We start from the raw sequence: 24,569 nt of genomic DNA, 5'->3' as shown, positions 1-24,569 counted from the left end.
TCGCATCCTGCTGGACTTTTCTCCGCTTGTGCCGGATTCGACGAAGAACAGCTGTCACTTGATTAGTGACACGCCTACCAATGGTCGCCCAGTTGATAGGTAAGATCCGCCCAGCAGTGCCCATACGTCACGTACAAGTGTCCGGTCGACAGCGCCATCTATGTGCGGCGGAGCGTAACGCGGTGAACGGGGAGAATAGTGTGCAAATCGCGACTTCCTAAGAAGTTGATTCAGTACGCTGGTTGAGACGGCGCTTAGCGCGGCATAGTGGCATGCAAATATAGCTAGTTTCCGTCGGCTGCTTTTACAAAGCTGGAAAAAGAGACTTTAACCTTTGTACCGTTGTTTACTTTACTTGGAATGATATCTGAATGTCTCATGAGAATTCTTTTAGTTCTGTGACGTAGCAGGGGCCGGTCGTCAGCACTTCTTTTCCGCGGAAAGCTGCTGCTGTATCAACGGCGACAAGTTGGCACTCATTGCGGCTTATGGGATCACTTACCTGTTCCGTCAAGTGAGTTTGAACAGGTATTTGATCAAACAGTTTTTCAGAAGTACGAACAATGAGAACACCATAGAAACTTTTTTCAACTTTTGGTCCTGAAATTCACGACTTTAACCCATCTAGTCACAAAGAATAGCTTAGAATTATTTATTTAAATTTTTAAAGAATATAAAACGCCTTATGCTCAGTATTTTCTTGCTTCTGCCTTGTATATAAGCAAAGAAATTAAGAAAATAATATACAACTTTGTGAAAAAAGGCGTTTGTTGCTCTTGTTGTTTATTTATTGAAAAGAAAACTTTTTCATCTCTATCGTAATGAAGTTGTGACTTTCAAGACTGAAGAAAGTGTTTGCCATCTTTTGTCTTCACTCAGCTTTTGAGTTATTTCACAAATCCGTCATCAATGTTGATTTCGGAAGACGGTATGCAGACTGAGAACGAGAAATCTCAGTCGCCCCATGTTGTCACCAAACCGCAAGCATGTCACAGGGCAACGGACTTTTCCATCGCTGCCATTATGGCCAGAGAAATTCCTGTGGGCTCCAAAACCAGATCAAGCATATCGATACCTGGTGAGTAAATTTTATATTTTAACTTTAAAGCTTTCATTTTCTTTTTAGATTTATGCTATTCTTTTCTGAGACAGCAATGAATGTAATACGACGAGATGCCATTTTTATCGGCTTAACTTTGTCTAGTAATTGCGAAAGTCGTGTAATAATCCTTCATAAGCACTTTATGGTTTCAGTGTATAATTTTCAAATATTTCTTCAAGCTAGTTTTTCAAGGCAAGCTATAATTTAGAAATTTTGCGAAGATTCTTTCAGTTATGAGCACTTGTAGCATTAAAAAGCAATCAGCAAGTTTACATAATGTAGTTGAAAAATTCTCTATCTACGAATTTTTAATTGACTTTTCCTATCTTCTGATCGTTTTGTTTGGCGTATTTTCTACAATCCTGACTGATTACCGTTTTCTGGATTTTGCCAGTGTTATCAGAAATTTTCATAAAACAGATATTATTAAATCTTTTTTCAGTCTTAGTTACACTAAGCTGTTTAATGTAAAGATTTTGAGGAAACTAATTTGATTGATAATTTTATATCGTTTTTATCGTATCATGCATGTTTTATTAATCTCTAATTATAAATAACTTATGTAATATGATGAGATGTAATTATCTTAATGAAATATTTGAATTAGAAGATCGCAGAATACAATCGCTGTTGTAAGGTACTAATTTTAGTATTTGTAGAACAATCTGTGACTTGAGTATAAAGTTTGATGAAATTAAAATTTTAATAAGGTTTCAAGGCCTGATTAAATTTCTCATAGACTTTGGCATGTTGCTGTAATGCTGCAATATCATTGTGTGGAAAGACGGATTGAATTAATTAATTGATAAATGAACAATTGCATGCTGATTATCTAATTTTGAATTCAGATTATAATTATATTTTTCAATGACAATCTTCTTGACAAAAATTCGGAACATAGCATAAGCAAACTTAAGTTCCGGTAACTTAAATTCTTTAGACTCAAATCTGATTCGAGAAATATGTTAAACTATTCTAAATTAAAACCTGTGATCTTTCTTCATCTTGCTGCATGCAGAATTTCTTGGATAAGGTATTACGAAAATTGCAATACAGAGTGTTGTTTAAAATCCAACATTCAACTATTGACATGATTGTAAGATGTAAAAGCTAAAAGTAAAATTTTGGATTCGTGACAGCAAATTATTCACATTGATACTTAAAAAACAATACAATGTTATATTTTCTGAAACACTTACAAAATTGCATGAAGTACCGAGAACAATAAAATGCAATTTTTTAAACCAACTTTTCTGTAATTTGAAAGCTTTTTTAGTACTGCGTTTACTGTGAGTTGCAATTATTAGACAAAAGCATAATACTAATATCTGTAAAAGTGCTATTACTGCAATAATGATTTACGTACAATTCGTAAATGTTTTATTCATTTGTGAAATTGAAAGCAAGGATCTGATTTCTGCTAGTCTACTTTTGAAGCATTTATCATATAACATATTTCTTTTAAAAAACTTTTATTGTTCAGTTTAGTTTATTATAACTGGAATTAGGTAAAATTCAATAGGCTCATTCCATTTTCATTATTTCAGTTTGTGGAAAGAATTAGGTTAAACTTGTGAATACTTAAGGATGATTCTTTCACATCTTTAAGCAATACAAATCATAAGTTAAATGCTCAGACTTTATCATAAAACTGGAATGACATATGACGAAAACTTCACGTGATAATGTGCTTAAAGAACAGTTTTATTTATTTATTCCTTGTTAATAGCGTATCATTTCATTTTAAGACGCTTATGCTCATTTTTATACTGCTGTTTTGCTTAAAAGGAAGAATTACCTACAGCAAGAACTTAACTCTCATAATTTTTTTTTTTTTTTTTTTTTTCCACTGTGGCTCAGTTTTTATCACCAAAGTGGAGACTGACAAAAACAAAGTGAAATTTTATGTTTGATAATAGAAGTCCTATCGGATGAAATTAATTAATGGTTACCTTATAGTGAGAAGGGCATATTTAAAATATAAAATGCACGTTATTTAGTATGCACAGCATGAAATTTGCGCCTCTGGTTTAAAAATAAAGAACTTCAAAATAAATTCTTTGGTTTCAACTACTCGTTTAAGCCTTAGATTTTGCTTTAGATCACAGAACTGTAGTTTAGAGGAAATTTGGTAAAAGTACGTGTTTTCCAATAAGTAATAAAGTATTCTAATATAATTTTGGTATAAAATTCTGTTTTTTTTTGGGGGGGGCAGGGTAAGAAGTCATGTCAGATCACTTCGAATAGCCATGGTTTTATTCTTTGGCATTTTATCTAGGATTGATTTATTTCTTTTTTTAATTTTAAATTTATTTGGCATGACAATCTTACTTTTGCATGCTCCTTTGTCTTTGTAACAAAGTTGGAAGGCAAACAACTCTCACTCCTCCAAAATCGTTATCCTTTCTTTTAAAAAACGCTAATTTTTGTAAAATTTGTTTTTGTCTAAATTTATCATGATGGCTAAGTAAATTCATTTGCCAACTTTTCTTTGTCTCGGCTATCTGCTTACCTTAATACACTGATAAGAAAGCATCACTGTTAGTGGAAGCCTTCCCCAGTTTTTTTTTTTTTTTTTTTTTTTTTAGTAAATGGACCTTCTGTTCGCCCAGGTTAGGGCCGTCACCACCCTGAAAGAAACAAAGAAAGAGGGACTTGTTTTGTTTATATTAGTTGATAGCAGGAGTAAAAGCTGAAAGACAGAACTAAACAAAATTCTGTGACAGCACTTTATTGGACAATGCTTTCCACAAAAGAGTTGCTGTAGTCCGATGATTATCCGCTTGTATCTTCTGTCAATCCTTTATAGACTCCTCGTGCTTTCACACCTCAACACTTAGCTTATCCATTATAAGAAGTGTCAATCAGTTTGTTTACACTCCTTCCAGGACGTCAGTTTCACAGCATCCGAATCTGCAGTGGTTTTTACAGTAACAATTGAGTTAACCCAGGGAGTAAAATTGGGTTTCTATGAAGTAGTTCCAAAGATTGTTGTCCTCTTAGTATCGGCAAAACTTTTCAGTGAAAGCTTTTACAGCTTACAACTCTTTTCAGAAGACTATATGCAGGAAAATAGCGCCGCTAAATTACATTATTACAAGAATGCCTGTTTAATTTCTGAAACAAATTCCATTTTTAATTTGATTGCCATTTTGACGTATTCCTTTTCTTAATGCTTCTTCAGAAAAAGGGATAGGTATCTGAGAAAGGTGAATTTTTAACATTTTGGGCACAACTTTCCTTTATGTAGCAGGAATCATCATTTATTTATCATTTCTGCCAAGAATCAAAGTATTAAAAAATAGTTATGATTAGATGAAGCAGAATTACTGTTATTCGAAATTAAATTACAGGTACTAGATTAATTACTGATCATTTATATTAATTATATTTTAGAGACAATATTTAGACCTTGCCTAGTAAAATGCAATCTGAAACGTATGTCTTAAATCGTGCTTTCCACTTATCTATGTGGTTCCGCATAAATATGATGATTTCATATGCAGGGTGGTACATAAATTTTAAAATAGCGATTAAAGAATTTGTCTCCTATATTTTGCATGAAAAACTCTCTAAGACGAATAATAGCTTCACGAAAACTTGAACAAAAGAAATAGGCTTGATTGGTCTGAATAAGAGAATGATGATATTGAACTTACTAAGATATTCATTATGTATATGCATGAAAGAGGAAAGTATCAACTCAATTAAAATTGGAAGAATTTAAAATTACTAGCATATTATTAACTTTCTTTAAGAACACATGAAACATTGATTAAAATGTTAATTGTTAATGAAACGTTGATCAAATATTAATATAATATGGGCTTTTAGACTCTAATGGATGTCTAAGACAAGAAATTCTTCTTGCTATTGACATGAAACGTTCCAGTTTTGCACAGTTTTTTATATTTTCAAGATTTTTAATATAAGATAGAACATACAATTAGAAAAAAAAAAGAGTTAGCCAATGTTTTTAAATTGCAAGTATTAAAATATATTTTAAGGTTAATTCCTTTTAATTATAAAAGAGCAAAAGAAAGAAACTGGAGAGCTTTCGGTTTTGAAAAAGAGACCAAAAAGATTAAGAATTAAGGATTTCATTAAAAATCCAAACAGATTTAATGAAGAAGTATTATTTAATGTGAGTTTTCTGGTTTAGAACTGTATTATCTTTAAGAACGCATATGCTTTGCACAAAATGACACGGTGTACAAACATAGACAATTAACAGATTGTAAGAAAGAATACTGTTTGTAAAAATAAGTAGCGATCTGAACTGCATACTCTTGCTTGCTGATATCAGTCATAATTTCAGATAAGAATGTACTCAATTTGATTTACTATTTGTGGGTTAGGCTGGGTTCCTTAGACTCTAATGGAGTCTAAGGAACTAATGGAACTTAGACTCTAATGGAGTCTATGGAGGAACTTCTCTTCTTAGATAGAGAACCTTCAAGTACTTTCTATAATAAAAGCCTATGATTTTGTATTTAATATGTATTAATATTCACAATTAAGTTCCAGTTTATGTTCATGCCATGCCTTCGAAATATTTTATCCTATATATTTTAGAAATCTCTAAATTTTAGTATATTATTTCTTTTCTTTCTATGCTTAGTAATAAAAGTATGTTACTTATTTTTAACTTTTTAAAAAATTATCTTAATTTTTCTTACTTGTGGATAAATTTAAGCTAATCTGATTTTAAATTCCTGCCGTGAAGCAAAATTTATTACTTTAACTGGTTATTAAGCCGACATGAAATTTACCAATCTCATTCGGTTTCATAGCTTCTAGATAGACATATATCGTGTTCAATTTTAAAACTGATCATAGAACACTCTGATATTGTTGTTTCTGATCCTCCTGATTTGAACCTACAACCTGATCAGAACCAAGAATTTTATCGAGACCATGAGGCAAAGATAAGCAAGCGCCTGTCATTGGTTTAAAAGTGACAGCACGAATTCGAAGTTTTGAGGGAGAATACCTGCGACAGGAGGCTGAACAGACGAGGGTCTTTCGTCTACCTTTCTCTACTAGCAACCTCTCGACAGTATTTTAAGTGCCTCCATGTCGCAAAAGACACTGTATACTTTAAAACATCCATGCCATCTCTGAGGTTCGGACCCTGGCCCAAAGCCATTCTGTATCATATATCGCAATAAAGGTTACGAAATAATGTAGAATGATAGAAATGTAAATAATTTTAATATACCAGTTTCTTTTGAAATTTAGGCTCCAGATGAAAGTAAAGTGGGCAAATGATAATCACTTTATTTGCCTGTATTTTTAAAGGGATCGATTTTGAAGGGCCTTGCTACAATTTGTATCGTCATTTCCTCCGAAAAGAAAGCTTAAAAAAGAAAAAAGATAAAAAAATGCATCTGTCTAAAAGTGTAAGGTCAATTTATAATTAACTGGTAATGAAAGCTCGCAAAGCAGTATCCACGGTGCCCATCAGCTAAAGTCGGGAAACATGATTAGTTCACTCATCCAACAGGACTCAGACTGATGAATGCTTTTGTAGGACTTCCTTTTTCCACGTATAACGTGGATAAGATCTAATTTCTCTTATAAAGTTCTTCACAAAAGCATTCATCCAATGCTAGAGTTCTTGCTTGCTTTTAACAATAATAATAATAATAATAATAATAATAATAATAGAGTTCCATGCGTAACGTAAACAACGGCAAGTTGTCCTAAGCAGCTCTTCCCATTAGCAGCGCTCACCGGCAACCGAACTGTAAAATCGCTGAACACTGGTAGTTCCTATCTGGGTTCGATTCCAGGTGAATGGGCTGGCTGCATGGGTATTTTCGTGATTTTCCCCATTTCTCGTGTAAGAGACAGTTTCCCTTAGAAAGTCTTGGGCGAAGGCATCTCTTCCTTTAGGCAGATAAGCATCGTGTGCTTTGCTGTAATCAACCAAACCAAACCGATCTTTAGCAGATAGCCCGCGAGTGCTTTATCCTCATAATTTTAATTGAACCCAATCCAATCCACTCAAAATCTCCATACGTGAAGAAATGACGTATGTGTTACACATGAAACTCACCAATATTAAAAATGGAGTGCATAAGAAATGAATTTCTAAAATATATATGACATTTAAACAATATTCAAAAAAGCAATATTAATCATTATTTATTAATATTACTTTTTGTTTCCTACCGTACACTTTAATACTAACAATTAAGTAGGAGATAAAATTAGCCGCGAAAAATGTATAATTAAGCATGTCTTTCTGTCCTTGCAATTCACAGGGACAGTTTGAAATATTAGCTTCGGAAATTTAAGAAGGTATTTTAATTCGTATTACTTACAAAGCATATGAGGGATAGACTGACCCTAGAAAAGTAATAAAATATTTATTTATTACTTTTTTATTGTACTGGAACACTTTTTTGTAATGGAAATGGTTTCAAATGAAAGATCTCCAGCAGCTTGTCTACAAAAGATCCAATCATGGTAATATGTTTTTGGCTTTAGGAAATGCGTATTGTCCCCCCCCGTCCCCTCATTTGAATACTTTTGTTGTCTAAAGATTTTTCTGCAATATACTCTTTTGAAAGTGTTATTGGTCCTGATTTTGCTATTTAATGTTTTTAATGATTTCTTGAGTAAGACTGATACCACTTCAAAGAAACATGATTTTTTTTTAGCAAGCAGATCAAAATGATTAAAATTTTAAATCTCACGTATGGGAGCCACCGAATCTCAGGTCTAGCCAGAAGTCAGTGTTTTGGCTAAAAAAGGTATTGCAAAATAAAAATGCGTTAATTTTAATGTAGCGAATTGATGCTAATTTGAATGGTGAATAATTTTATGTTAATTTGAATGTAAATTAATAAATAGATCAAGTAAAGAAACAATGCAGGTACTCTTTACCAGTCTTGTAATATTCCTCAAAATTTCTTTCTCAGACGCTGAAGTCGTTTGTTTGGTTTCATTTCAACTGGCAGCCCCACCAGTGGACAAGTGGTTAAGTTCTCTAAATGCTGGGAGTTTGACATGTGTTCGATTCCAATCAAAGGGGCTGTCTGCAGGGTTGTTTCAGTGGTTTTCTGCTTGTGTAGCGTGTCCCTTAGAAGGTCCTCCACGAAAACACCCCACCTAAGCAGATGTGTTTTCATATTCAGCTGACCCAAGCTAATCTAATCATTGTAACTGGCTGAGAAGGAGGAATTAATATGTATTAAAATGGTAGCATGTAAAAGAGGCAATCGGCGGAGAAATTTGAAAATGAAGTGTCTATTTTTATATGCTGTAATAATTACGCACTTTGGCTATTAGTTTTTCACAGTTGCTCCAATAGGGAAATCTCTTGGGATTTGACCGAATGGAAATCTCGCTGCAATTTGTTCAAAGCCCACAATAGAAGCTCTATGCATAAATCGAAAATTAAATTTTGTTAACTGCTAAGCTTCGTTTTTTTACAGAAGTCAGAAAACTGGTTTCAGTACATATTACCCTTAAGTAATCCATAACTAAAATGCATAACTTTGAAAGTACCTGTGTTATTCAAAGAATCTTTTGTACAACTTTACTAATATGATATGAAGGTATTTTATCTCAGAGGCAGAAGGGAGCTATTTTTTTGTCGAATTTTTGAAGCTCAGCCTTAGAGAGTACAGCATTTTGGTACTTAGCCTAGTTAGCTTTTTGGCTAGTTTGATTTTGTGATTACGGAAATATCTCGAGCGCTATCTGCCTAAGGGAAGGGATGCCTTCGGTAGAGGACTTTCTAATTGGAACTGGCTCGTATACACGTTAAACTTGAGAAAATCTACGAAAACGCCCATTCAGTCAGGCCTTTCGCGAGATTCGAAGTACCAGTGTTCAGCGACTTTACCGCTTGGCCGCTCGTATGCCCGCTTTTTGGCTAGACTATCCCCTTTCCTATAGGCAATTGTAATATGGGGCTTTTTCAGCAGACTCCAGTCCGAATAGTTGCATTCATTTGCAGGCACACGCAGATGATACGTAACCTCACCTTAGAGTACAGTCTTGAATACAGTACACAAAAGAATTAGCATGTATCCGGATATCTAACGTAAAATGAAATATAGTATACCAAATTAAGTTTGAATGCTCAGAAGAAAATTTGAAGGAATTAAGTTTAAGGCAAAATGTGGGTGACGAAATTCATAGCGTTTGGTTCTTGAATAAGCATAGTGAAATTAAAGGAGAAAATTAATAGGTAAATAAATAATTTGGTAATTAAAAAATAAGAAAGCGAACTCTAGAAACATTCACTGAATATTTAAATTCTTCATCTTCTAAGTTTTAGTTTAGTTTTCAGGATGAAAATTCTCGAAAACCTATAGCAATTTTGGAAACTGAGAATACTTTGAAATTTTTCTAGGTATTATTTGCTTCCAGAGCAGTTAATCTTTTAGAATCAAGGGCAATATTTCTTTTTAGTCCAAAGGGATTTGAGTCCCGAAGGACTATTACTTTCGTTTTGGCATTTTGCATCGGACTCCTATAAAAATCGGTTCACTTTTCAAACTGTTGCCACAAAAAGTTAGAGTCCTGCATTATATTTGAAGAAATTAAATAATGAAACATCTGCATAAATGTATGTATATTTCTCGCATTGTGACAAAACAACGGTACACAAAGCCATCGAATTTTGAATGACGTAATCCTACTGAGAATATGGGCATCTGAAATCCCAAATTTGGAATTTATTTTATTATCGATTTCATACTTTGTAAACCTTTAACAAATTTTTGAGTAACAAACTCAACGATTTAAAAGCGAGCGATAGCAACAATCTACGGGGGGGGGGGAAACTTTTTATTTCCAGCGCGTCGAACTGTATCGGAAATTCTAAAGATATGCTCATTTTAAAATTATTTTGCGACATTGCTGTTGAACTAAATTTGATGGTTTAAGTGCAAAGAACATGATATTTAATAAATAAATGTAACATACAAATGGTAAAAAAACGCTCCTTTGGACGTAATTTAAAATCCGAAACATTTCAGATTTTTTTGTGGTGTTTTATTATTATTATTTTTTATTTCAAAGACAAAACATATAATTCCATTTGTTACATTTATGCAGAACGTATAAAATAACGACTTAAAATTCAAAATAAATGAAGCTTGAATGAAGAGCTGGTTATGATTAAAATGACTGAAGATGTAAAATTTTTTTCTGTTATTTCACATTTATAAAAAGAAAGTTTTAGTACTTCGCTTGTAGTCTTTAAAGCTTATTACAACATCCAAGAGTCTTGGTATCGACTCTACCAAATTTTTGAGTTCAGTCTGAAGGATTTTGTACCATTCTTTTTGCAGGACATGTTTCAAATGATTTTTTGCTGATTTTTTTGTTTATGTGTATTAGTTTCGAGTAATAGCGTTGTCATTGTCGACTTGGGAAGTGTATAGTGGCAAAGCTGCCGCACCTAACTAGTTTCAAACATTAGTTAAGATTTGTACGCAAACAAAATTTCTATAGCAAGATTACCACACTTGCTTTGGGCTCCAGGTTGAGTTCTTTTATTACTTTTTGTTTTTCAAGAGCCTAAAGATTTCTTTCTTTCTTATTACATCTTTATTTTTAAGTAGGTATATTAAAAAGTTGTACACCTTCCAGTTATTTTCTGGGCGCAAATAGGACTTCGTTATGTAATGGTAACAATTTGAAGAGACAACTTGCTTTCCTTTGGTAAACTTAAACAAACGTTCTTCCACTGGCACAAATTTCTTGCTTGAATTCAATCTTAACTTCTTTAACTATCTTTATTTCAGGTATATAAATAGCAACACAAAGTTTGCAAATTAAATGTACCTGCGTCAAAGAACTAGAATAAGATTTCGTTTCACGGCTTGAGGTTCAAACTGAGATATTTTTATGAATATGAAATGGTCTCTCATTTTTTTTATTAAAATTTGTTGAAACATTTTTATGCCCTTCTAAATAACCATATGGGAAATACCATTTTTATTTACTTAAATATAGTGACAGTCAGATGTCGGAACATTTAGGCTTAGTTATAAAAGAATTTTACGTTATGACTACTGCTTCAAATACACTATATGAAGCACACTATTTTGGACACAAAGAAATGTATCCTGAAATTTCGGAGACAGTGCATAATAAGCTATTTGAAATATGTTATCCTTCGTAGCTACATCATGATTATTGATTCAAAAAGAAATGAAGTATTGAGAGTATATTTCTATGTTTGTCACTAAACATCTGAATTTAGTAAGCGAATCAAAGGTCTATAATAAATAAAAATGTTTTTCTAAATAAACTATAACTGCGCCTAGTTCAGAAGATATAACAAGCTCTAGGACAAAAAGTTGGCAAGTGCTTAATTTTTCACCGAAATATAACTTCGCATTTCGCAAAAAACAAATAAATAAATAAATATAAAAATAAAATAAAACCGAGTATCAATTTAATTATGATATTGCCGAAGTAAGCCGGACGGAAGATAAGTAGTAAAGAATTCTGGAAACTCTTTTAGCCATTGCCAAATTCGGTTTTCTTAAAATGGGATTGATCATTATAAAAAACATTTAATACATGCACTTAAGGAAAGGAAAATAATTTTTGAGTTGAATTTCAATTTGCCTGTTTATTATTATTATTCTTGACGGGAAGTTTATTTATTCATTTGTCCTTTTATTTTTCATCACAAATCTATAAAATGGTTATAAATTCAGAACTTTTTTCCTTCTTTTTCTTTTTATTCCCTTTTTCTTTCCTCTGTATGAAAATGCTGACATGTTAAAAATTTTTGGAAGATTTCAGTATTTTGGAGATTTTTCATTATCATTATAATCAAGTTAAGTTAACAATACAGGATACATTAATTTTTAAGAAATAATCCATCGATCTATACGAGCCGAAGACATTACTATCTTTTTAAAGTTTTTAATTCATATTTTCATATTTTCTGAGGTTGCTCAGAAAATAATTTTTTTAGCTTTTATTACATTTGCAAGTACAGTTTGGTTTTTCGGTAGATGTATTAATTAAAATTAACTATTTTTTGCATTTAAAGTGTGTAGGATAAATATGCTATCGTAAATGTTTTTGAAATCAAAATAACTTGCAATATTCCTAAAAGTGTTTCCGTTCGGATAAGGAAAGGAGTTTATTATCTGCACTGCTTCCTGAATCTGAAATCTTCTATATCATAGTTTCAAATATGTTGATCGTATCATCTTTCTAGGGAAGTTTCAAAAGATATATTCTTTCATTTCTTATCACTTACAATTTCCTGCCGATGCTTTATGAATTCTTTTAGAACATAATTATCATATATAGGAAAAGTATTATTTCCAGGATTTGAATAATCTATTATCTATTATGTACTTGAGTTATTAGCTTTTTTAAAAATTAATACTGTTGATACGTCAGAAAATTTCTAGTATGAAACCTCCAAGTAAGAGATTTTAGTGGTTGAAATATTAAATGGATTTTTCGAAATATCTTCATCAAATAATTACTTCAGTTAAAAAAAAAAATTATTTTCGCGTAATTTAATTCAAATTTCGTTCATATTTCATCGAGAAAAACAGTCAAGTTTTTACGCATTAGCTAAAAAATTCCACCGGCATTACATTGCATTGCATTAGAAAATGAAAATCAAGATGGCTCAGCAATATGTTGCGAAGTAAAGCATCTGTACAAATCGTTTCACACTCCCTGTGCAACCATCATTTTTCACTGCAAATTTGTTCGTTTTGAAATCTCTTTTGAAAAGCTTACTTATTATCTGTTTTTCTTAATTTTCTGAAAAGCGAGACTATTTCACTTTTTAATCCCTTCCCGAAAGAAATGGATGTAATCTTTTTTTTATAATATATTTTTATTTCTTTGTCATTTTCTTTAATAATAATAATAACTTCTGAAAGAGGTATAGGCTGCAACGCAATTTCCAAATGACGATGCATTTGATATTTTATTCACCGCCAATTTTATAAAAGTGCATTCCTCTTCAGTGTAGGAAAGTGAAACATTTAAAAAGTATTTTATTTGTATTTCTTAATAACATTTTGAATAAGCAGTTATTTTATATCATAAATGGGATAAATAAAATATGTAATTGCAAAATTTCATATTATACTTATCCTGGGCACTGCTATCTGCATCCACAGCAAAATCGAAAGGTGATGATAAAATTTTGTAATAAGGAATTTAGTATTTTGGTATTAAAACACTTTTTACGGTAGCGAAGGCCACTTGAAAACAAAGGTTGGGTCTTGCTTTAATTTCATTCAAAAATAAAAGTTTAGTTTTATGAGGGAGCAATGCACATTATTTTATCAAAATAAAGAAAAAAGGAAAATATTGTACTGCTTGATTTTGAACTTTAAAAAATTAAATGGGTGACTCTTCTTTAAATTTTTAGATCTAAAATTTATAAGTTGCGAATTATCCGAATGTAATAGCTGTAAAGTCACGAAATGCTAAGATGTATTTTGTGAAGAATTAGTACACAAAATTCAAAAGCAAATTAGTAATTATCAGTATCATATAAGACAAAATTAAATAAAATATGCAGTAGTGTTCCAAATAAATTATTTTATTTCTCATTTTATCCGACATTCCATAAAAATCTAATTAGCGCGGATCAACCGAGCTTTTCGCAAAGGGTCTCAATGTGCGCTATCTTTTTTACAGAGTAACTTTACGAACTTCACAACGTGCACAATGCTGTTTCTTTTAACATCCAATTAATGTATTTCTTTACTTAGTGTGTAACTTCTGTGCAGTGCACTTTGTACAACAATGGGCTTACCTTTATTTTTAATGAAATAACTTTACTGTTTGTTGTAGGCATGAAAATGCAAAATTTCACACTAATTTCAACTTGTAGGAAATGCATTTTCTTTTGCTTCAAATTTGTAAAAAAAATAAATAAATAAATAAATAAAATTTTAAAAAAATGTTCACAGTGTCTATTTTAAAATTCTGTAATAAACAATTTCTAATTCAACTACCATTCAGTTTCGTATATGTAGAAAGGCCCACCAGCGGCCGAGCGGTAAAGTCGCTGAACACTGGTAGTTCGGTCCGAGGTTCGAATCCCGCGAACGGGCTGGCTGCATGGGTGTTTTCGTGGTTTTCCCTATGTGTAACGTGTATACGAGCCAGTTTCCCTTAAAAAGTCCTCCACGAAGGCATCCCTCCCCTTAGGCAGATAGCCCTAGTGTGCTTTGCCGTAATTAAATACACCGTATATGTAGAAAATCGGAATTTTATTGTTTGTAGAAAATATCCTTTGCATCCTTAATGCAAACATTTTATTCATTTTATTACGTATGATTATTCATTTTACTATTACCTTTGCTTCATTTTATTATTACCTTTGCTTCATATGGTATGGTTTTTAATATACAGATATGGAAGTGAATATCACACTTTAATTTATAACTTGTTATTTGCATGGGAAATATCGTATGTGTCTTATCATTAAGACATATACAATATTTCCCATTTCGGCATTTTCATTGAAGGACTTGATTATAACTAAGCGACAATTCATAATTATTTATTTATAGACGGTTTTCTTAAATATATATATATATATATATAATGGATCTTTAGTAGTTCAGTATAGTGCGACATTTCCAGTGTTCAATTAAACGTGAAATATTTTGATTTTGGGAAAGGAAGACTGTCAATAGCGAATTTTAAGAGGTGACTTGTTAAAGAGTTTTGGCGACTGTTATCATTACCTCGGCGACAATTTGGCGCAGCGCATATCTGCACAGATATGAGGATAGAGGCCGGGGGGTATAAGGTTTTAAAGCAAAGTTCGATATCCTATCGTTGTTTTTACTAAATAAGAGACTTTAAGTTTTGGTTTTTTCCAAAAGCAAAACTTTATCCTTGCGATTTCTTGTCTTTTGGGTGTAAAATATAGTGAGATGTCCAATGACAATCACTTTCCCGAGACTTCTGAGAGAGATCGGATTTCTGAGAACATAAATATATATCGGCACTGGCGACAACATCTACAAAAGCCCAAAATTGTCTGGAACAGAGTGTTTGTTGTTCTACAGAGTTTCCGTTATAAGCATAAACGCCGACTCAACCAAATCAACTATGAACATAATTTTGAAATAAAAGTGCTGAGTGTGATTTCACTCATATACGATTTTCTGAAAATTGTTAAAGGAGCTAATTTATAACAAAAAATAATTTGTCTAATAGGTTCTCAATAAAAATATGCCTTTCCCATCTGGAGGAGGGGAAGAAATATATAACACAAGTTTTAAATTTATAACCAGTGCACCAAAATATCTTATTTTCAAGAAAATCATACCAAAATATCTTATTTTCAAGAAAATCATACCAAAATCTTGAATTAATTTTTTTTTTTTTTTGTACGCAACTAATATTTGCTAGTTAAACAGGATTACGTACAAATCTTTATTTTTACGTAATCCTTTTTAAATCGTAAACACTCACTTATTATATTATATAAAAGTTTCTAAGCAATTTTAAATGCGGTATGAAAGATGAGCTGGCATACTGAAAACAGTACTAAGAAATTTCCCCATAAAACAATGTTGGAATTTAATTACAAAAGAAGTTAAGTTCTGTATTTAATAAATTACGAACTAACTAATTTTGTGATATTTCTCGCTCTCCTTCAATGTAAATTTATGCTTCATGAAACAGATTAAACAAAAATTTTGCCAAGTAAAAGGAACTTTTTTTTAAAATTTTATTTTGTAGAATAAAAGAGAAATGTTATTTAATTGTATAATTATATAACAGAAGTTTTGTTTTGGGAATTCTAATGCACAAAATTTTATGCAATGCAATTTAAAGTAAAAAAAAAAAAAAAATTGAAAATATAGGATTATAAATCATACCTTTACATAAACTCATTAGCAAATGAGAAGGAGTATTGATGTGAGAAAAAAATTCTATTATCCGTAGAAAGTCTCATCTGAACTGTGCTGAATCAAAAGGATCTATGTGAAAAGAGAATATACCGTTTCGTAATGAATCGAAACAGTTTAAAACTAGATTTTTTTTTTTTTTAACTATCAGTATTGCAACTGTTTTGTATGCACTTAAAAAAAAGTACAAAGAAAGAAGCACTTAAGTTGCAAATATACACTTTTGGGCTACACTTTCGCTTCTTCTGAGAGAAAAGTAGAATTCTGGAAGATATTTTCTTCTTTTTAGGCGAAGAGAAACTAAATATCAGAAAATCTGTTACTCATTTTTGCGCTGGTGTTAAACTGCATAGGTTGAAAAAGGTGCGAAGTGCAATTTTTAGCAGCATGATGGATGTTTAGTAAGCATCACAAGCTGCTTTGCTGTACAGAAGATTGATTACCTTTGTAATCCTGATGTTAACAGCGAAATTCTGAAGTGTACATTTACCATTTTGGGGCATTAAAAAGAAGTGAGGAATTCAAAACAATTTAATGCGACTTTTAGAGCGGAAAAATATGTAGAATTAGTTTCTGATGTGTGGATACTCATAGAACTCTATTTTTTAATGTAGCTTTTAACATTTTTCAGCTATACAAAACAATAATATGAAAGAATGCAAATGTGGCTTTTGATTTTGTAATCTTTCGAAAGATATAATTATGAATAAGGATTTTAAGCCAATTTTAAACTTATTGGTCTTATCAATTTAACAATCTCGCTAGCAGTTAAGATAAAGCTGCTTCTTTCTCGATACGTAGCTTAATAGAAGAAGAAATGAATGAAATTATTAGAAGATGTTCGTACTTACTTCTTAAAACGCATTTGCAACGTTTTTGTAATATTGATTCATTTCTATGCCCCGAGAATAATTGATCTCAAATTTTTTTGAATTTAATGCTTAATTTAATTTAATTTTCAGGACCTTAGTAGTTTACTACTTAGTAATACTAAGTTTGGAAAGCAAGTTAAGCAAACCAGGTTACAGAAATAAAATGGTTTTAATGTATATATGATAGATAGCATTAAAAACTGGTAAGTTTATCCCGAGTAATTATCCTAACGACACAGCAACCTAGATGCAAGACATCTTTTTGTTTCTCCCGATGTGTATTGCGCATGTAATCCATTTTCCCTTTGAAAATCCTCCATAAAGATATCTTTTCTAAAGCAGATCGCCTTCGAACGTTGTTATAAATAATATAATTTGCCTATTACAGACTATGATTTATAGTCTTTATTAAATTGCCTGAGAACTTCAAAATATTACATTAAAATTAGCTGAAGTATTAAAATGATACTAAGCTCTCCGTTCAAGCAGTATTATTAATAGTTACCAGCCCCCAATTCATGATCAACATATAATTAATAATATGAAATAAATAAATAAAATACAGAAAAGATATTTTTCTTGAATTATGCGATTATTTATTAATGCATTGTTAATGCTGTGCTAATAATTTCCTCTAAAGAAAACTAGCGTGGAATTGCAAAATCCTGTAAATGTTCTTCCCCCTCCCCGTAAATAAAAAGCATTACGAATTATGTACTATCATGGGTAATATTGACTGCAAAGCGTAAAAATATTCATTTTTTGCCAACAAGGAATATTATGATTTGAAAGATCGCTCGTGGTTTATTATCTTTTACAACAGATTTAATACTTCTCCTTCGATCCACAACCTCGCAAATCTCGATATCGATCTCGAAGAAGCCATTTTAGAACGCCTTCAAGATCTGTGATATTTTCCGCTTTTAATTTATATAAATGCTTCTCTGATGGTTTTCTGAGGAAATTAAGCAAAGACCAAGCTTAAATCAGTAGCAGCAGACATTAATCAATAGGAAAATCTTGAAAAAAAGTGATAAATTATTATTTGAGACTTTACGGGAAAGGTGCCAAGATTTCCTCTCTTGAGGGGAAGGGTGGATTGTAACGCTCAGGAAATTGAGCTTTTGTTTTTGATTGGCTTTCGTCATGTATATTATGCGTAGATCTATGTCGAATATTTCAAACTATAAACTTTCTGAAATGCAGTCGTTAATGCTATTTCTTGATGCAAAATATGATTACAAAAATGTTATTTTATCATATTTTTTCCGCGTACTTTTATTTCTAAAAAATACTTTATATTGTCGACTTGTTGTCTGAACTTTGTCTAAGCTTAAAAGATAGAATGTCTTAGAAAGCTTCAAGGAAAATCTTTCTAAGGAGATTTCTCCTTTAATGTTACCCATAGAAAACGGAGGAAAATACTATATCGCCTTTTGATCAGAGATAATACCGAGAAGAAATTCTAAGTATTCAACAGTTCCAACCTGTTTGACAACAGCCTGGAATAAAGCATAGCAATAAAAAAGTTATTTTCTCTATAATAATAATAAGAAGAAATTTAAATGCTTAATTTACTGCAGTTTATCCGGATAAGTAATAATTATGTTGTGATGTTGTTGTGACATATCCTACCTGATCGCCAATGACATCAGATAAGGTGTCTGAAATCAGAGCAAGCCCACGAATTTCATCGTGGCAAGGGGTCAAGATTTCGCCTGTCATTGGCAACAGCCTTTGGCACCATATAGGTGATAGTACAACTTTGCTAATTCCTCCCCAATTTTGATGAAGAGCTCTGTTTCGAAGGTATCCCACCCCCTCTTCTCCTACGATCAACCTTTCGAGGGGACTTTAGGCTTGCGGCATATTTAGAGTGCCCCCATGCCGCACAGACACTGTACATTTACAAACATGTATACCTTCTCTTGGATTCGAACCCGAGCTGTTTACGACAGTCAGCGTCGCTAACCACTATTCCGGTTGGGCGGCGTACATATTATTACTTTGATAACTGTTAAACTAATGCGAATACTTAATATTTAGACCCATCACTTGGTAGCATTTTGTTAATAAGCTTATATTTTCTGAAATAAATTAACAAAAACATTTATGTGGTCCAGTAATTGGTAAATTGTTAAAAAAATTTTACAGCCATCATTTGTTCCAATTAAGCGAAATTAACTGCATTTATTCATTTCTTTGCGTTAGCATCTTCATTAGACCTGTTGTAGATTGAATGTCTGCCATTGATGGAATAAATAAGAGATCTGAACACGAATATTTCAAACTATAAACTTTCTGAAATAGAACTTCATCCCCAGTTCGACTTCCAGGGAAAGTGCCAGCTGGAGTTTTAGTGGTTGTTGCCATATGTAACTTGAAAGCAAGTCAGTTTCCTATTAATAAACCCTCCGCAATAACATCTTTTCTTAGACAGGGAGCAGTCGCATGCTTTGCACTCATCATTAGGTGACCAATCGACTGCTAGATTAAATACAAAGATTCTAGTATGATTACTAATGCTCAACACGAGTGTTACATTTTATTCAATATGGTATATTTCCTATTAAAAGACGTAAAGGGTGGGATGCTCCGTGGAGGTCTTTTTAAGGGAAATTGGCTCGTATCCACGTTACCCATGGGGAAAACCACGAAAACGCCGATGCAGCCACTCCGTTCCGAGGGGCTCTAACTCCTAACCGAACTACCAGTCTTCACCAGTTTTTACCGCTCAGCCGCTGGTGGGCCTACAGATATGTAATGAAAGCTAAGCAACGGAGAAAAGTAAAATTGAACCATTAGATTATGAAAAACAGCTTGATGTCCAATTCTTTAATGAAATTATTTTCACATTTTAATTTCTCAGAGTTAAATACATAATTTGCGATGAAAAGTAGGATCTCAGAAAACTGTAAGCAGAAATAAGGAAATGTGAAATATCTGTTGCTCCGAACCTGAATATCATATTTACTACTATTCTCAAAAGGTAACGTGATATAGATGTTCATGAATACTGCGAGAAAGCAACTCAAAAGATCGCCCATTGTCTTACAAATACGAATGCAAGTATATTATATTGCGTAGATATTTAAAAGATATATATTTGTTTTTACCGTATCAGAAATACATCCCAAAGTTATCCCCTTTCGTCTAAGAAGAGAGTATTATCGAAAGTGGTTACTTTCCGGTTTTTCGGATAAACAGTGTTTTATCCCTTTATCCGAACTAACTGATATATGAACCAACTAATATCTAAATTAATAACGTCGCTATATAATGACGTTACGTCTAATTTTTCATTAATTTTAAATAATTTTATTTCTGTGAATATTGTAATTGAGTTCTTGAAATTTATGAAATGGGAACTGTTCAAATCGAAATTAATGCAATTAAAAAATGTGGATTTTGATACGTGAAATTAATAAACAGAACTTAGTTTTTCTTTTCCTCCCATTTCTAGATGCACTCTTTTATTCATTAACTGCATTTTGCTTGCATAATCGTAATTAAAATTATTAAACAGTTCGAGAAAAAATGAAATTGTCTCAATAGTTAAAGCTTTAACAAAATGTGGTTTACCTATTTTTTTTTCTGATGCATTTATAATAATTAAATAGTCATATTTACTAAAAGCAGTTATATAATTTTTTTATTACTAAAGACCTACTTTAAAGTAGTCCTTTTTATATATATACTTTAAAGATTTTGCGAATATATTCTTAAAAATACTATGCATTACGCAATCAGGTTGTAGAGACATTAAGATTAATTGGAAAAGCCGGAGAGATGAAAAATTAGCAAACGCCTTCGCCGGGAATCGAACCACGGACCTCTGGAATACCGGCTCAGCTTGCAGTACCAATACACCACAAAGGCACGTGAGGAATGTGGGAGAAATACCTTATAAAATAACAAAATTAAAATACACATCTCTCATACTGATATCTCATACTGAATCATATGGTGAGTCTGTAATCAAGATCTCAACAAAAGTATGTCTAGTTTGTAAAATGGCAAATCAAAACTGCTGATTTTTCTTTTCTTCGCCCCCCCCAAAAAAAATAATTTTTAGGATACATCTGTCTGTTTAGCTACTTGTAATTATTATTTCAGCGACAGCTAAAAATTTCAAATATAAAAACATGTTATGGATAGCAAGTTTATAATACTCCTTAAATTGTTTAGAAAAACGATGAAAAACTCAAAATTTTCATTTAAAGTTGGATGTGTTTTCTTTAAAATCTTAACGGAAACAGAGTTAAATTTCCTATTTCAACGAACCAAGGAAGAGATTTCATTCCTTAATTTTTTAATTTTTTTAATTGACAATAACTGCATAACATTATTTTTATACATAAAGAGCTTTAATCCTTGTATTATTATCTTTCTGTAAAATGAATAAAAACTACAAGAATAATATTCGTATTTAAATATTAACTGGCAAGAGCGTCCTGAGCGAATTCCTTTTATGAATGCTGAAATACAGTCGTTCGAATTGTGTTAAAGACTGAAAACTTGTTTAGGTTAATAGCATTTCTAGGAAATTAAACCTCCAAAATGCGTTGCGCATTACGAAATACTGTTATAACAAACGACATATTGCAATTGTATTGCAAAATACTGTGATAATAAACGACATATTAGCACTAACTTCTTATAGCTTAATTTAAATATTTTTTCACCTCTCTAATAATCAATGGATCCAGATGGAAGCTTTTAGTAGTAGTGAATTTCATAATGTGACAGTTTTATGACTTTAATACAAAGGAGATATAAACAGCGTTTTGAAAGCAATCGTTCTTTGTTCATTCTTTTATGACCTATTTGCCAATATGTAACTATTTTATATTACTTTTCCAACCCAACAGAGAGTGATAATAGAGTGTAGCGTAGAGAGACACAATAATAATATATATATATATAAAAAAAAAAAAAAAAAAAAAAAAAAAGACATTTCTACCCCCCCCCCCCCCCAATTTTGCTTTCATGGCTTGTATTTTAGGTAAATAAAACCGAAAGAGGACAATTTCGGGGAATTTAATGCCCATTTGAATTTTTGCATTTTTGAGTTTATAAACCTTTAAAACCCAATTTCCATTTTTCATATTACGTTACTTTACAATTCTATTTCATCAACCATCATCTATTTTTGCTTGCTATGCTGTTGTGACTTGTGCTACTTGTTTGACAGTTATTTCAAATTAAGTTCATGAACGTGATTGTGGCCAAGAGATAAAGTTTCAGCTTCTTGCTGATTTACGCCTTGGACACCTTATAGATGGCAAAGTATCTGCAGAGGTGCATACCAGTTTTAAAGGAGAATCCCCCGGGGGAACGGATCTGAGGGTCATCTCCCCTCTTGCATTTCCGACATCCTCTCAGGAGCTCTTTCATTTCAACAGTACTTTTTAAGTTCCGACACCTCAAAGACACTAAACACTTATAAACATTAATTCCTTCTTCAAGATTTGAGTCTGACCCTTAACTGGTTCCTCTATCGTCATGCCAACACAGCAGCGTGTTTTTGTTTAATGCACCTAATCATCCAACCAGTCTAACATTGAAAGTTCAAGAGGTTTTTCAAACTTACTTTTCAAATCATAAACATATATTGCTTATAACATGCTGAAGTATTTAAAGGCATTGTACACTCATCTTAATCATATTATTATTCACAACATTAGTGTAAACAATAAAAAAAAATAAAAATAAAAAATAAAAAACTATAGTGTTATAAAAATTATATAGTTCTAGTACTGATTTTTGTAATTCTGAGATTTTTATCTCTATAGAATATCACTTTCTCAAAACTGACCTTTGCAGAAAATTAAAGATAATTATAAAATTACCGCACACAAATAATTAATAGTATATAGAAAATGGAATTTTAAATCGGGATGACAACTGGCCATTAAAATTTTCGACATTTAACATGTCGTTAATTCCACCAGTTATCTACAATTTTATAAAATCCTTTTCAAATATTATCAAGGTAAGCATATGCCATTTTGGCAAGATCCGCCCTAGTTCTGTATAATAAGCAATATGAACTGGTAAATCTGACTGAATTAGAGTTTAAATTATTTGGATTATGGCAAATCACGGGAGGGCTATCTGGAATGCTTTGTGAAGCATATTTTAAGGGAAACTGGCTCGTATTAATGTTATACATGAGAAAAACCACGGAAACTCCTATGCAGCTAGTCCGTTCGCTGGGGCTGAATGCAAATCGAACTACCATGTTTAGCAATTTTACAAGTTTTCCCTCTAGTGGGCACCGCTTAAATTAAAATAGATTTTATTTTTACTCGTACGGTTTTTTTGAAGTCAGGTTTAATCTGAAAGAAACGGTAGCAATAACACTTGGAAAAATCTTTCATTTTGGTCGCTTCTACCAGGAGATGTGGTGAATACAAAGCTTTTTTAACTTCCATGTAAATGTGCAATATTAAAAATACATTTCTACAACATATGGTATTATTCTAGACCAGGAGCTCCCAACGGGCTCGGTATGAAATCCTCGTGGATCGATGAAATGTTAAAGGGGGGTCTATGAGGATCAAAGGGGGAATTGGGAGGTCGATGGTCGAATATGCACCGGCAACTGAACGATATATAAATTGATAATTAATAATTGTTTGTTGATATAAAGCTTTGAAAAACAAACAAGTCAAGTCTTATTCAAAAACGTACTGGTATGCTAACTCTGAAAATTTAAAAGTCATCCGAGAGGAATATACGAAAATTACGAAAATTAAAAAGATGTTAGAGGACCAACAGTATTGATTTTTTCCTCTTCTTCACTCAGTGGAGGTAAGCTTTATTCAAGTAAATAACTTACTACAGAAAACGAGAAACATGTTGAATGTTTCTGAACAAGGTGATTTAAAATTAAGTAAGCAATTGTATGCCAAATACTCAAAAAAAATTGCATTAATGCATTGAGCGCAGTTATCACATTGATTAAACTTACATTAATTAACTTTTGGACAACTTGTTTTTCCTCCCAATGGAGGGCACCGTTTCACAGTTCTTTATTTTGTCCATATGTTCAGACGTCATGCAAAGAAATCTTCCAGATGGATTCGGGAACGGTCAAAATGAAAATTTCCGTTGAAATCTGAAACCCGAATTTTTTCGCGATTACGATACTTCCTTTACTTTGTGGAAGGAAGTAAACAAGCGACAAAAAGTAATTACAGCGCCACCAATTGAAAAGGTAAAATTAAAAGAATTGAAATATTATTTTTTTAAATACAATGGGCGAAACGAAATTGGATCAGAAAGAAAATTTAATTTACTGTATGAAGAAATCTTCATTTAATTTTAAAGGGATAAAATTAAAACGAGCAATTAAGCGACCAGTATTGACCAGCAATGGAGAATTTATGAAATTCTTCCTTTAGAGCTTAAGATCTATATTTTACAGAAAAATATGACTTATTTTAGTCAGTTTAGTTGTGTATTATTAAATCATAATTAAAAGGAATTTTGGAAATTTCCCAAGGATTAAAATGACTTTAAGAACTCAGCGCACAGACTGTATTATTAGGAGAGAAAATAATTAGCAAGATGCATTTATTGAGGATTCTGGAAATTTTTTTAGCTGCAAAAGAGAAAAATGGACGAAAATGAGATTACTTTGGTTGTTGTCTATTGGAGAATACTTTTAATAATATATTTTTAATTAATAAATCA

The 24,569-nt window shown here is 31.9% G+C and overlaps 1 protein-coding gene across 2 annotated transcripts in view; it reads left to right on the top strand.

Annotated features, from left to right (window-relative positions):
- Positions 1-210: 210 nt before the first annotated feature.
- Positions 211-24,569, top strand: part of LOC118190204 (T-box transcription factor TBX20-like) — a 125,195-nt gene continuing 100,836 nt past the window's right edge. The window contains exon 1 of one of the 2 annotated variants that reach the window (XM_035360880.2): positions 211-1,078. In XM_035360880.2, coding sequence (XP_035216771.1) covers positions 910-1,078 — 169 coding nt within the window. In that variant the 5' untranslated portion in view covers positions 211-909. The remainder of the gene's footprint in view (positions 1,079-24,569) is intronic. The other variant, XM_035360879.2, reaches the window with a different exon arrangement.

Source organism: Stegodyphus dumicola, chromosome 1 (genome assembly GCF_044657685.1).
Source record: "Stegodyphus dumicola isolate Sdum_Otavi_A_Nest chromosome 1, ASM4465768v1".
NCBI lineage: Eukaryota > Metazoa > Arthropoda > Arachnida > Araneae > Eresidae > Stegodyphus > Stegodyphus dumicola.
Note: the sequence above shows the minus strand (reverse complement) of the source record. Positions and strands in the feature narration are given on the sequence as shown.